The 14,638-nt window shown below is 41.5% G+C and overlaps 1 protein-coding gene across 1 annotated transcript in view; it reads right to left on the reverse strand.

Moving 5' to 3' along the window:
* NPSR1 (neuropeptide S receptor 1) overlaps positions 1 to 14,638 on the reverse strand; it is a 57,022-nt gene that overhangs the window by 4,662 nt on the left and 37,722 nt on the right. The window contains 2 exon segments of the mRNA XM_008943773.1: positions 9,266 to 9,467; positions 14,156 to 14,249. Coding sequence (XP_008942021.1) covers positions 9,266 to 9,467; positions 14,156 to 14,249 — 296 coding nt within the window.

Below are 14,638 nucleotides of genomic sequence, written 5' to 3' on the forward strand. Positions count from 1 at the left end.
CATTGATATGGTGAGGCACAGTAAAGTTAATTGACATCCCAGTCATTCGTGCTCTGTGAATACACTTATCTATGTGTAAGGAGCTCATAGAGATGCTGGAACTTCATAGGAACAATAACAATAATCACAACAATAATAATAAATAAAATCTGACTCCCCTGTAGTACTTTCCAGAAGTAGATCTGAAGAGTTTTCACCATGGAAGTCTTGATCGTTGGCTTTGCAGGTGTCAAATCTGAGGTGCACAGGAATGCAATGATTTGGCCAAGATCTTGCAGACTCAAGAGCTCATTGAGGATTTTGAGCTAATTGAGGCTAAACCTGCCTGGGTACCAGCCCCAGGTAGGAGGGACCTCATAGAATCATCCCTATACAGGGGTGTGCTTGCAGGCTTGGGACCTGAGGATTTTGAGCTAGCTGAAGCCAAATCTGCCTGGGTACCAGCCCCAGGCAGGAGGGACCTCATAGAATCATCCCTGTACAGGGGTGTGCTTGCAGGCTTGGGACCTGGAAGAAGGACCCTAGCCCTGAAATGGGGGAAGTAGGGGTATGGACCTGGTTTTGCTGTACCTACACTTCTGGTTTGGGGTTATTTTGTGAGTATGAAGTCAATAAATCAGACAGTACCCTGGGGACATCACCATCTCATCTGTGAGAAATGTTATTGAATACTTCAATGCTCAAAGTCCTGGGATGGGAACTGAAGAGGACAGAAGTAGCAGGTAGATGGGAAAAGTTAGATGGTTCAGAAGCACCACAATTTGCTTATTTATGGGGGAATAGAAATATATTTTTAATGGGAAAGATAAGAAATGCCCTAGTCCAGCATGACCTCAGGTAGTTATAACCTTTCCCTAGGTGATAACGAATCTGGAGTTCTATTTATTTAATAGAGAATAGGTAAAAATCATTCCTTCAAGCTGCAGAGCTGTTTGAACCCACATCCTGGATGAAGATGTTACCTTTTCAGATGTTTACACAAAAAAACCACCAGACCTTGCTCCTTCTGCCTTTTCTCCTGCACACGTGCATAAGGGGCAACTAAAATCACTAAGCAACAGCACACTTTTGACTGTTGTTTTCCTTTTTAGTCTGCTATAGAAGATGAAAATAATTACAGAATAGTTAAGCTAATGCCCTCGGGTTGCCATGTTCTCCTGATGTGAAAAAAACATCATCACAGAAGTTGGCGTGTGCTGTTTGCACTGTAGTGTTTTTAGTGGGTTTTTTGTAGTGTTTTTCAGCAATTAATCCTGACCATTAATTGCTAGAAACCTTAGTGGTGATTCTGTGAGAAAGATACAGCTAGGGAGTTCACTTCAGGGTGTTTTCTAGAGACAAAAATGTGTCTTGCTATGCCATGCTTTATTTTTATTATCAGAAGGGCCATTATTAGAACTTTCAGACTGATAGAGGAGCCGTTCCTGCAGCACCCTCAATTCCTAGACACGCTTGCAAAGGCCAGATCTGTGGGCCTAGGAGGTTTCTTTTTCGTGGAAGTTTGAGCCATCTGGCTTCCTGGCTCAACAGGTGATGACTGGAAGGTCAAGGTGCAGTCTGAGCTGTGCAGCCTGTCCCTGCTCGGGGAGGGTTTGGTGTACATCTGCCCTGGACTCCAGCTTGCCCTCCTTAATCCCTTCAAAGGTCCAGCGTGGCTCCCAGCTGACTTGAACATTTTCCTTTGATCTCCTGGCTTTTCATGAAGCTGTTTGTATATCAGCTGGTGCTCTCGAGAGTTCCTTTGTACTGACAATGGTGGAAAATTGATGTATTGTTTCTTCTTTGATTGTTCCAAAGAAGAAGAAACTAGTATAATGATAATTGGTGAGACCTTCCAGCCAGCTCCTAAACATCCTTTTTCTGTTTTCTCCCTAGCTTGTTATCTCTAGCCTAACCTTTATATCTGCAGTTGAAACAATCTCTCCTCTGACACAGACCTGCCTGTGTCCAGCAGGACACGTTCAGAGCTGCTTAAGCACCAGGACAAAGGAGCCTAACTCCAAAGTCAAAAACTCAGAGTCCCTACTTCCAGCCAAGTACCACGAGGATGGAATTATGAAGTCAGGCTCATCACTTGTTTTCCTTCCAATTCCAGAAATCCTGCCCTCTTGTGCAGGGTCTGGCAGGAGCATCCCCTTCACCAGATGCAGTTACAGCATCTGTTTCCTTCACTTGGCATTTCACGTGTGAGATTACACCCTGTTTTATTGGAATCCTTAATTTTAGGACTCCAGGGGAAAGTTTAATCCCTGGCTTAATCCCTTGGCTTCTAAAGTGCTGCCAGCATAGTGGATTTGCACTGGTGGTTTTGCATCTTTCTGTTCTCTCTAGCTGGATCCACTGGAGCCTTCCTTATCATGAGGGGACCAGAGGTGGTGCAAAGCTGCTCAGGATAGATGGCAGGGAAGAGGAGGCATTTGTCAAGCTGGGTGCACTTCCCAGCAGCCATTTGGCCCACCACAATTCTGCCTTTATGCTTTGATCACTCTGGGAAACCAGATCTTATTAGTATTAATTTTTTCTTCCCCAGCCATGTTGGCATGGAACTAACAAACTGGAGTTTCCAGAAATGTGTCACCCAAAGCTTGAGATCATAAAAGGCATCTGCATGTGTGTTTCAAAGCCACAACAATAAAAAGAGGTCACTTAAGGAACAGAAGCTGGATTATTCTTACAAGGGAAAAGCAATATTTTTTTTTTCAGAAGGCATTTGTAGCTTCTTTCTTTCTGTAAGAGGCAGATGGAGGAGGGCGTGGTGGTTGGGGACTTCTCAAAGGGTGGGAAAAAATTCCCACTCGATGGAAAACGAAGTGGCAGAGGAGCAGAGTAGAAGTGGGCAGAAAACAACTGGTATTGAGATGGACAGGAGGCTGTTTGGCAATGGTCTGCATCATTCTGATTGGATCATAATCTCTTTCTTTCTCCTGACAATGAAGCTACTCAGCCTTCACTGCCAAGATGTGAGGGCACACCATACACACGTGCATGGCAACACCACTGCCACAAACCTCATTTTCCAACACACATAATACACCCGTGTGATATTAAAATATCTGAGCTGTTGTGGCCCAAGGAATTAGAGAAAGGGAAGACAAAGCTCAGGCAGAGTGCTCAAACCTGGATGGAAAAATAATCCAAGCCTTTTTAAGGAGCTGCTGAGGTTGAGAAGGCCAGAGGATAGAAAGGGCATGCTGTTGATCTGACAATGCAGTGATTTTCCTAGCCCTAGTAAGATGCATATCTCTAGAGGTGACAGGAAAATACAAGAATCTGCTTCAGACTAGGGATGTAACTCAGTAAATTAAATTCATTGCATCTCCAAAAGCAATTTAGCTTGATCCAAATTCTGAGGGACTAAGATGCATGTTCACTGTAGCATGTTATTAGATAACAGTGTTGTTTAATTTGACCCCATTGCTAATTACAGCATTCACTGTCCATGCAAATACCTACCTTATGGTTAGTCATACAAATGCTCCCATGAACAATCCCACTTCATCTTTATTTTAAAATCCTAGATCCACCTTTGTTTTGGAAAAGAAATTGTGTTCTACTAAAGCTGTGGATTGATATCAACAATCAGAAGAGTTATTGATCAGCCCACATTTAAATACAGAAACGTGTCTTTTTAATAAATGATTGCAATATGATAACATCCCACCCAGCCTCAGTATTTATTAGTAAAATGAGCCTTTAGAATGGGGAAAAAGGACACATAAGCTCCCTGCTAATTGCTTGCATTTATCATCCAGCATTGTCTATTGTTCTTGGACTTTATTTGTGCAGAGTGATGCAGCTGCTTTATGTTTGATGGTGGCTAATTTACAGCACTATTTATCCAAAGACAAAAGGCATATGTAACTTCATCTGAACAAACCACAGTGAGCATGTGTAACAGGGAAGTGAATAGACAGGCAGAGATTAGAGCATATGTGCAAGAGCTGGATTTTTTTTTAATTTAGAAATGGAAATTGCAAGCAAAAATGATTGTGCTGGCTGCATCGAGTTCAAAACACGACCTTTGGTATTTTCACTAATGGTATTTTTATTCCCTTTATTTGAATTAATTCAGAGAAATAGCTTTTATTTAATCTAATTTTTATTTCACTGCAGAGCCTTGGGTTTACTTCCTTATTTTCCCTTTTTTTTTTTTTTAAGTTCTGTTTTTTGCCTCCTAATTATTTTTCTGCAGCTCCAAAGCAAATGTTCTCTTCAGAGTTTTGATTTTAAACAGCAGATGGATATTTTTTTCTTCTGTGTTTCAAGAGAAACTTCTGCAAATTTTTTTATTTAACCTGAATTTAGAATTATATTAGACAAATGTCTATGTTATTACATTTATCAAGTTAAAATACAGAAAATATATTTGGCAACAATGTACAACAGCTAAAAAGACTGAATTTCTGGATACTCATGTGCCAGAATAAAATCAGGGTCCCTCCATCACAGCACCTGAAGGGGCCTGGTGCAAATATTTGCAGGAGAGAAGTCCATAATTTTGATTTGACCCATGTTTAACCTCTGATCAGCAGTGCCCCAGAGGTATTCAGCTATCACAGATACCATCTGAGCTTGGCTTGGCATGTCTTGGGGTAGGAGAAAAGGCTTTGGTTATATGTGACAACACTTGTCCCAGAAGAGGAGACAACTAATTACTGCAGGTTGCCTAATGTAGTTTTCTGAATTTTCCACTTTTTGGTAGGTTCACAATATCAACTGCAGAAAAAGTGGTAGTTTAGTCTAAATAAGAAGGAAGAACGGGTCAAATCTTTAAGTGCTGTATAGAAGAACCTGATCTGTGGCTTCCCCTGCCCAACACCATGGCAGGGGGGAGGAGAAGAGCTTTTTACATGAAAAGAACAAATCTTCTCCCCTTTTCTCAGCTCTCAAAGACAACCACACAGTTGGGTTTAATATCTAATCACAGCTTTTAATTCTCTTCCTGTTCTTCTGGTCTGGTTCATTTGTATTAGAAACAGCTAAAAAACCCACCACAAACCCACGAGCTGTTTGATAACTGATTGCTGATTCTCCAAGTTGTGAAGAAGTGGTAGGAACAGACCCCCCCAACTATTTAAAATCTTTCAGGACTCCTGTAGTTTTGTTGTTCACTTGCCTTTTTATATATACATTTTTTAAAAAAAAAAAAAGAGAAAGGGACAGATTGTTTTCTTCTGGTTCATGTTTTAGCTTGGAATCTATGGGGTTTGCTCACACCACATCTAGGGGATTAGCTTGTCGGTGGAAGGGTTTTCCAGACTGAGCATAAGGTTATCAGCTAAATAATTCATTCCACGGGCTGCAGTGTTATGAATAACACAACTCCTGTGAGTAAGTTGAAGGCTGTGTCAGGCACATGTGAAATCAGCTCTGCTGAGAGCCGAGGGATGGATGAGAGAAGCTTAAAAGATGATGGTACCTGAGCTGTAGCAAGCGAAAACTGCTCAGCCAAAGCAGAATATCTAGTGTGGAATTAAGTCCTGCACCTGAAAAGTAAAATTTTATTCTTTGTATGCACTTTGGATGAAATGTGCCAGAAAAAGTGCTGTCATCAGTGAACTGCTTTGCTCCAGAGGTTGGGTTTTCAGCAGATTCAGGCGGCAGAACTAATTAAGAATTAACTCTGCCAGCCAGCGTCCCACATTGCGTCAGGCACCTGCCACGCAGCTAAATCAGAGTGCTTTGGCAGAGAAAATAAAGGAGCTGTGCAAACAAAATGAATTATTGCAGGAAAGGCCTCGTTCTTTGTCTGTGCACACCCTGCCTCCCTTCCTCAGTAAGTGGGGAGTGTGTCTTGGCTTCTGGTTTATTCCTGTTTGCAGCTTCGGAGATACTGATCCTTGACTTTTAGAATCATAGCATCATAGAATGTCTGGGCTGGAAGGGACCTTCAAAGGTCATCTAGTCCAACCCCCCTGCCATAAGCAGGGTCATCTTCAACTAGATCAAGCTACTTAAAGCTTAATTTAGCCTGATCTTGAATGTCTCCAGGGATGAGGCCTCTACCACCTGTCTGGGCAACCTATTCCAGTGGTCTGTCACCCTCATGTTGAAGAACTTTTTCCTAATGTCTAACCTAAATCTCCCCTTTTCTAGCTTAAAGCCATTTCCCCTCCTTCTGTCACTCCAAACCCTTGTGAATAGTCCCTCCTCTGCTTTCTTGTAGGCCCCTTTCAGGTACTAGAAGGAGTCACACGTTCATGGTTGATCTCTCCATCATTATATCATGGCCTCTTTTTAGCACCATCTCCAGCTAAAGATGATCAATTTTTTTAAAAAAAATACAATCATAAAATGCCTTCATTTGCTAAATAACACCTTTCATTTTTATAATTAATCTTTTGACCCACAAGAAGAGTGTTGGTGATCTCTCTCACTCAGCCTTATGAAACAGCATCTCAGTTGTCACCAAACCTACTGTGCATCCGAAAATACTCATTGGAAAAAAACTTCTGCAGAGAAATCGAGTCCCTGCAGATGTTAACAGTTGTTCCTGCTGTTCTTTAGCTGCAGACTGCTTACCAGAGTATTTACACGCTGCAGCCACATCAGGTGGATTAGCTTTAAACTGCTGGACTGCCAAGAAATTGAGAAGAAAGAGATGTCACACCGTGAGGCTGTGTTGACAGATGTTTTACAGATGCATCAGCTGGGAAGTTGTAACCTTCTGTTGTATGCCTGAAACTTGAAAAGAGTGTTCTAAAAAAACAGCTGGTTCTTTCAGAACTGCCCAGCATTTGTTCATAATGTCTCTGATGACCTTGCCCTGATGGTAATCCTCTTTTTAGATTTTTTTTTATGTGGTTTCAAACAATCCTCTCCTAGTCTGAAAAAATGGTTTCACTGATAACTAGAAATAAATGAGTACAAAAAACCTCTTCCCTGCACCACTCCTCTTCTTCCTCCCTTCCTGGTGACAGACACCACTTAAGACCTGTTAAAAATTTGATTTCTGATGGAAGGGACATGGGAACGTTTGTGTTAGTGTACACTGAAACCAGGATTGTGTTTGGGCAGGCAATGGGCACCACTATGGGTTCAAGGCCAGCGTTTTAAATTCTCATCCTGCCATAAAATTCTCGTGTGAAAGTCACTTAAGGTTAAAGCCACAAAAATTTTAGGATGCTTTATTCATGTCTCAGCTGTCAGGGCGATCTCAGGAAGTGCCAGTTCACTGCCTGTCCCTTTCCCCTTGTGTCTTCATCACCTTCTTGCTTCTGGGGATGTACTGTAAAGCAAGGCACCGAGCTGATCCAGTTTGAACATCTTCCTCTGGCAGGGAGGAGGGGAGCATAACGTCAGCAGCTCTGAAAAATCTGTTGCTATGTAGCTTGCCTTTTCTTGCCAAACAAATCTACATGCCATGGAAAAAGGAGTGGCTGATATGTAGTAGAAAACATGTGAATCTGTAAGTTTGAGTTCAAAACAGATGTTTCACACATCTGTGGAATGAGTCCTACCTGGGCAGGCTATGAGTCTTTTGCCTAAAACACTGAAGAAGCTGGCTAGAATTTCCTGGTTGCTTGAGAAAATCCTTAACAAAACTCCTCTCATAGTAACAGGCAGCCTCAAAGTTTTCTAGTGCCATTTCTTTTCACAGTTAAATTACTTTTTTTTGTTTCTTTTCTGTGTGTTTATTCTTTCTGCTGCTAGTGCTGGGCTGCAGATCCCCCAACATTTGTATTTGCATAATCCCAAGAATATTTTTTGGTTTATTGAAAACTAGGCTGGTTTTAAGAGACAGGAATACATAGAAAGAAAAACAATCCTGTCTAGAAAGGATGAGCAATTGGACAATCTGGGAGTAGCTTTTCTCTATTGCTATCATGTCCAGGAGAACTTTTCATGATTTTGCTTGTTATATCTGTGCAATCTGGCACGAAAATTGAATGTTTAGCAAACTGATGTGTTATGAGAAAAATATACAAATTGTCCCTTCTCTCTAGGGAGCAATGCTGCTCAGTGCTGAATCCATACCAAAAACTCAGCTAGATGAGTTCATGAGTTTCTGGGTTTGATTCTGTCAGAGAGAAACTTGGTTCCATTAGAAGCTGCAGAACTTAATCTCCACAATTAAACAGTAAGAAGCCTCGAGGCACAAGTCAATTGGAAATGAGCTAAAACCACCACAGAATCTTTACTATCTAGCTTATGTGGTCAGTCCTGTCATCACCTAGAAAAGCTCAGCCCCTCCACCCCACTCTAATGCTAATGGGTGTTAATGAGCAGGGAGCTAATGGAAGCTCATGGCTCATCACCTGGAAAAGCAGCTGGACCAAGAGAGATGTCCAAGGGACAAGCAACCATAGCTTCTTGCTCATGGCTCAAACAGCATTGGTTTATTGGTTAATAATTCCCCAAACTATGGAGAAAAAAGGAGTCCCAGCAAGTCTTCTTTGCCACTAAGAAGTGATGGACCCTAAGAAATCCTATTGTAACCTTGCTACTGGAAGAGAATAAAAGAAAAAGAAAGGAAATGGCTCGTAGAAAAATTACTACCACTGGCAGCCTTTCAGGGCAGTTAAAAAGCTTCACTCCCTTTCCACATCAGATTTTGACTGCTCCTTTGCATTGGTAGCTCCTCATGGCTAGATAATTTTTGTTTAACGGCAGCTGATGGCAGCACCCCAGAGAGGGAGGCAATAAAATTCACTGATCACTAAGCACAGTCTGACATCAGTTTCAGATAGATATTGGCTGACATCAGTTTCAGATAGATTTTGCTGCAGATCATCTTTGTGATTTGACTCAGTCTCAAAGAGCTGCAGCTTAAGTTTCCCATTACAAAATGGGCAAGGATTTTATTTGCTCATATTATAGGAGTGGTTGGCAGCTTCAGACACCTGGAGATTTCTTTCCAACCCTGCTGAAGAAACACTCTTCTGATACTGAGAAACTTGAGAGTACTTTAAGTTAATTTTATTTTAATTAGTGTTAAGTGTGGTCTCCTGTTCTTTTATTAAAATTAGGTTTTGTCATAAGAGCTAGACATTCCTACTGGATTTATAAAGATATATTTCAAGCCTGAAGCTGTGGAGATAAGTGGACACACTTAGAGACTCGGTCTTTTTTTTTCAGAGAAAATGTTTCTGGCTATTAATACCACCCAGAGAACACCCAGGGCAAGTACAGCGACCCGTGTATTATGGGATAAAACTGAAGCATAAGACAGGTGTGGAAATGAAGTCGTAAAGATTGAGTAGAAATTAAAGCATTAAGGTGATTGCACGCTCGACAGCTTTCACTGACTGCAGGTCAGGCTTACCTGATAATGATCAGAGGGATGAAGTACACCAGGAAAGCCACCACTGTCATGTAGGGTATCCAGTAGGATTCATCAGGCCAGAGAGCCCAGCACTGCACTTCCCCATTGGAGAGCTGCCGTTTCCCAAAAATAATCAGAGTTGGGATGGAGAAGAGGAAAGAGAGGCTCCAGGCCACCCCAATCAGAACTTTTGCCTGTTTTTCTGTGCAACAGAGTCAAAGAGATGGTGTTAGTGGGGGGCTGGGAGGGCTGGCTCCTCGTAGCAGTGCTGACACAAAGGTGGGGAGGAGGAGGAAGCTGGGTGAGGAAAGGGAATTTGGGACTGCAGCTGTCTGGCCCTGAGGAGACTGTGAATGAGAGTGGGGATTTCATTTTCTTCACACAATAAAAAGTCATGTAGCATTTTATGGGGTTTATATAAAGATGCTAAAGGGCTCGTTGGCTCTGAAATGCTGTGAGAAAGGCACCGGGCAGGGGCAGCAAGGCAGAAATCTGAGATGTAACTGGTTCCTCTATGGCACCAACAGAATCACAGAATGCTTGGGTTGGAAGGGACCTCCAAAGGTCATCTAGTCCAACCCCCCAACCATAAGCAGGAACATCTCCAACTAGGTCAAGCTGCTCAGAGCCTCATCTAGCCTCACCTTGAATGTCCCTCCAGCACCCTTCTGGGCAACCTATTCCAGTGGTCTATCACATTCATATTGAAGAACTTCTTCCTAATGTCTAACCTAAACCTCCCCTTTTCTATCTTAAGGCCCTTACCCCTTGTCCTGTCACTACAAACCCTCATGAACAGACATGAACATGATGAATGACTGCCAAGGACTACAGGCCTGACCTACTGCACCCTCTCACCTTGGCACAGCAAAGGTGGCCTGCAGGAGGACAAGGAGACAGGAGAGAAGGAGCCCTTGTGCTATGGATAACAGAGGAAGGCTGAGACTGGGAAGGGTTACTTAAAACATAAACTAGGTTGGAGTGTACTGGATGTACTGGTGGGGGAAATGTCCTCTTTGGAATGGTAATTAAACATTTTGATGAAGTGAGAATCCTCACCAAAAAAAATCCTATTAGGAAAGAGAAATTGCCTCAGTTTGAGATCATAGAATCATTTAGGTTAGAAGAAAGATCTTTAAGATCATCAAGTCCAATCATTAACCTAACTCTACCAAGTTCACTGCTAAACCATGTCCTTAAATACCAAAACTGTACAATCAGCTGCCTTGAACTCCAGCTCTAACTTTACTGCCCCAAAGAAGCATGGTCCTGGAGAGCCCAGACATCTCCTGCAGTTGTCTTCACCGTGGTGGGGACCAAGCCTATTCCTGTTGAGGGATATATGTCCAGTAAATGCCCAGGGTGGATTGCTAACCATGAGACAAGGCAGATGATGGTGGGCTGGTGCTCAAGCTCTCAGCACTGTTTTATCTGCCACTATAGACATCGACTAGAAGATCCTGTTGGACCTCGTGGTGAAGAACAGGAGCTGAAGGATCCCAAAACACTTGGGAGGTTTGGGCTACTGTTTCCCCTTGACTTCTGGCCTTCTCTGTTGCCTAGTGGGGTAATATAATGGGAAACTAAATGATGCATGGCAGAGCCCATGGTATTTTGTAAAAATCAGTGTGTTGGAGCAAACAGGCCCAAAGCTTTAATTTTCATGGATCTGCATCTTCTGGTTAAAATCCATGTACCTTTAGTTGGAAAGTGTGGAAAAAAAAGGGTTGATCTCTGGAGTACCAGTGATTCTCAGCAGAAGTTATTTCTCCTGAGTCAGATTGTGAGAGGAACAGATAGGGACAGATTTTTTGATCTGAAAAGCTTTGGTGTTGAGATACTTTATTGTCCTATAAAATACCAGAGGTTGCGTGTGAAATAGAAAATCCCTTTAAATTATACATATCAAGAGGAATGTCTTTCCTCCCTGAAGCTCAAAGAGCAATATGAAAGCATGTGGGAGAAGCATTGGAAAAAAGGAATTTTATGCTTTATAAAACATCAGTTGCAAATATTCACTTATCCTGCTCATTTTCAAATGCTAACCACGTTCAGCAAAATGCAATCTTGCTAATCTAGGGCTTAAGGGAACTCTGATGACATCCTCGTAAGTGAGAGGGTTAGATTAAGTCTATAAATATTGCACAGGAAAAGGAAAATGTAAAATTTCCCAAAACATTTAAAAAAAAAAACAACTTGGCAAAAGGAATATTAAAAGTTTCACAAATTATTTCCTGACAGAAAGGGATTTCCTGTTTTGGGCAGGCTAATGGAACTACACACACACAAGCCTCAGTGGGACCCCCTTGTCTATTTTCAAGGGGAAAAGGTCATACTTGGATAGGATACTTTATTTTTTGCACTGTGTAGTGAAGCCCATAATTTGAAAGGAAGTGGGTCATTTGTGTTAGGCAAGGCAGATATTTTATCTTTGTGTTTTGTAAAACATAACCCTCAATGTTCATTTATTCTTGTTTTTAAGTGTCCCTTGTGTTTGGCAGAATATGGCCTTGCTAGTCTAAAAGGGCTTTACAGGGCACTGGTAGCATCTAGCTAAGTAGATTTTTGTTTTATCAGGCTGAATGTTAATTGGCTGCTTCATAGCAGGGCTCTTTTTATGGTTTTGGTTATTTTTTAAAAAATCCTCTAATATGCTCTAAATGCCAGGGAATCATATAACTAGAACTGTATCAATTATAAATGGAATCAAAGAAATAACAGCTTTTGAAAGATGATGCTTCTATTCAGCCAGTCTCCACATTTCCCTTTAAAAACCAATATTGCTCTTTAAATGGAGAGGTTCCCACACTGGGGTGATCAAGACTAACACCCATGGTTGGAATGGGAATCTCAGTCCAGAGCTCTGGCACTGATTCTCCTGAAGGACATTTTCATGTCCTTTGGATATTGAATTATGTGTCTGATAGAGTAGAAGCATCACTTTGTAGAATTCTTCCACTTCTTGCACCTCCTGTGGTCATTAACGTATTTGCAAAGTGAGGATAAAATATTTAACTGTTGAAATCTGTTTTCTTCAAAGCCATGCACATGTTTTTTAACATGACTTGAGGCTAGTAACTAAACCACAATTTAAAAAGAAAATAATTGTTTGACATTTTCAAAGCAAAATGATTGAATTTTTTTTCTCAGAATGATATTCAAGACTACATGGATATATAATTTTTAAAAGCATTAAGGAGAAACAACACTTTTGCCTTTCAGTTGAGAGATTTTAGTGGGTAAGTGTTCCATTTTGGAAAGAAAAACCCATATTATTTGCCACAGGTGGACTCAGAACTGGTTTTAAGGTTCCTCTGTGTCATCACCAGTGGCAAAGTTTCATAAATCTTTGTTCTCTCCCTGCAGAGTAGCTAAAGAGACATTTCAAAAGCCACCCCCCACCTGCCCAACACCTCTGCTAGGGCTAGCTATGTGCAAAAGGTGAATATCTGTATATATTCCAGGAAGTTGCTACGGTAAATAGACCTCTCTAAGTCATTCTTGGGGATTTAAAGCTGCCTCTTTTTTGCCTTTGAACGTGGTCTTTGCTTGCCCATCACTCAGTAGCCAGCCCTTGGTAAAGGCAGGTGGGCTTTGCCAGCATTATTCTTGCTTGTGGCTTGTTTCCCCCCCTCCAGAGCTTCATCCAGCTGATGTCCCTGGTGCCCCTCAACTGGGTGCAATGTCTGCTCTTCTCCAGTTGTAAAAAGAAGAGAAAAATCTTTATGGTAGAGGTATAGAATATGGAGATTTGAAATGGTTTGATGGTTTGGTTTTCAGCTTCAAAGTGCTTTGCAAAGATCAGCCACAAAATTGACTGCTAAGCCCAGGCAGTGATTTTAAAAGTGCTGCTTTTCCTGTGCTATGGATGAAGAAGAAACATCAGTGGGTCTCTGTCACAACTTGCCCTACTCAGACAACAGGTTGATGAGCCCTCCCCAGCCTGGCACAACATCAGCAGGAGCAACCTCCTAAAGCCCCCTGAGATAACCTTGATACCAACCCCCTCAGGCTGAAAAAGTTGGTCTGGGCAGTGGGGAATATGAGGCTAAATTTCACACAAGTATTTGAAGTATTCAGACCTTAACATCTGCCAAAGCTGCCCTGCTGCCTGGGCTGTGATTGATTCATGAGTTTTTAAGGCCAAAAAGGACCATCAGCCTGATCCCCTGAATAGAGGAGGCTTAAAAACCATCCTTGTGCCAAAACAAGGATGATATTTGTGTCTGATTAAAGCACATCTTCTAGACCTCACAGTTCTTGTAACTGTTCCCCTTCCTCCCCACCTGCTATTTCTGTTTATTCACCCAGTGCAACATATTTAACAGCCCACTTTATGCTCTGTAAGAAAGAAATTATCTTTAAATTGTACTGCTAAGCAGCCAGGATATATTTGAGTGTTGTGAAAATAACAAGTAGAAGAAATGATGAGAAACAACAGATATCCAAACTTCTGTGCTATAGCTCTGGATGTTGTCTTACCAAACTATGATGTGAATTCTCAATACTGCATTCTCCATCCAAGTTATTTTTTAGTGTGAGTAAGTAGACAATATAGCTGTTGCAGCTTTTAGGTCACTGTCGTTGTATGAGGGATGGCTTTTGCCTATAATAACCTTCTCAAAAAGCTGGAAGATAATGCAAACCTCTATATTTTTTAAAATGTCATTTCATTCTTTGCTAATACAATGCTTATAAAAACTCCTGAAGGCCAAGCACAGCTTCATAAATCTTCAAACCACAGCTCCTTTGCCATTTGGCAAAGCGTCCAAACCTTGCTACAGCAGGAAAATGAGTAATTCATGGCAACAAGGTTAAGAATTTTGAAATTAAAAAAAAACCCTATCCAATAATCTCCACAGCAATAGCAAGGTGCAGAAGTTCTCCTACCTCCTTGCAAGAACTTCATTGGGTAAACTATGGCATGATACCGGTCTATGCTTAGTGACACGAGGACATAAGTTGAGGCATACAGAAGGACCACCTGGGGCAGAAGATAAGACAGTAATTGAGACAAATTGATTGCAGAAAATCATGTCAGCAACAACAGTGAACTAAGAATATTTGAAAACTTTGACTGAAAAAGAACAAAAGAAAAAAAAAAAACAAACCACCCTTGTATTTTTACCCAGCTCTTTATCTTTATCTTGGCCACAAAATTCAAGATTTAATACGCTTTAATTGAAAGTGTTTCAACTTTATAACGACCACTTTCAACACTTAGCACTTCTGATGCTCGAAAAATGTCTCTAGAGAGTTTTTGTTGGAGTTTGTTGCTGTGGGGACACAAAGCCACCTGAGCTTGGGCACAGAGGAGAGCAGGAGGTTGCTGTACCTGGAAGTAGCGAACGACTCTGCAGACGATGTCAGGAG

The sequence above is a fragment of the Merops nubicus genome, unplaced genomic scaffold (assembly GCF_000691845.1).
Source record: "Merops nubicus isolate BGI_N331 unplaced genomic scaffold, ASM69184v1 scaffold3967, whole genome shotgun sequence".
NCBI lineage: Eukaryota > Metazoa > Chordata > Aves > Coraciiformes > Meropidae > Merops > Merops nubicus.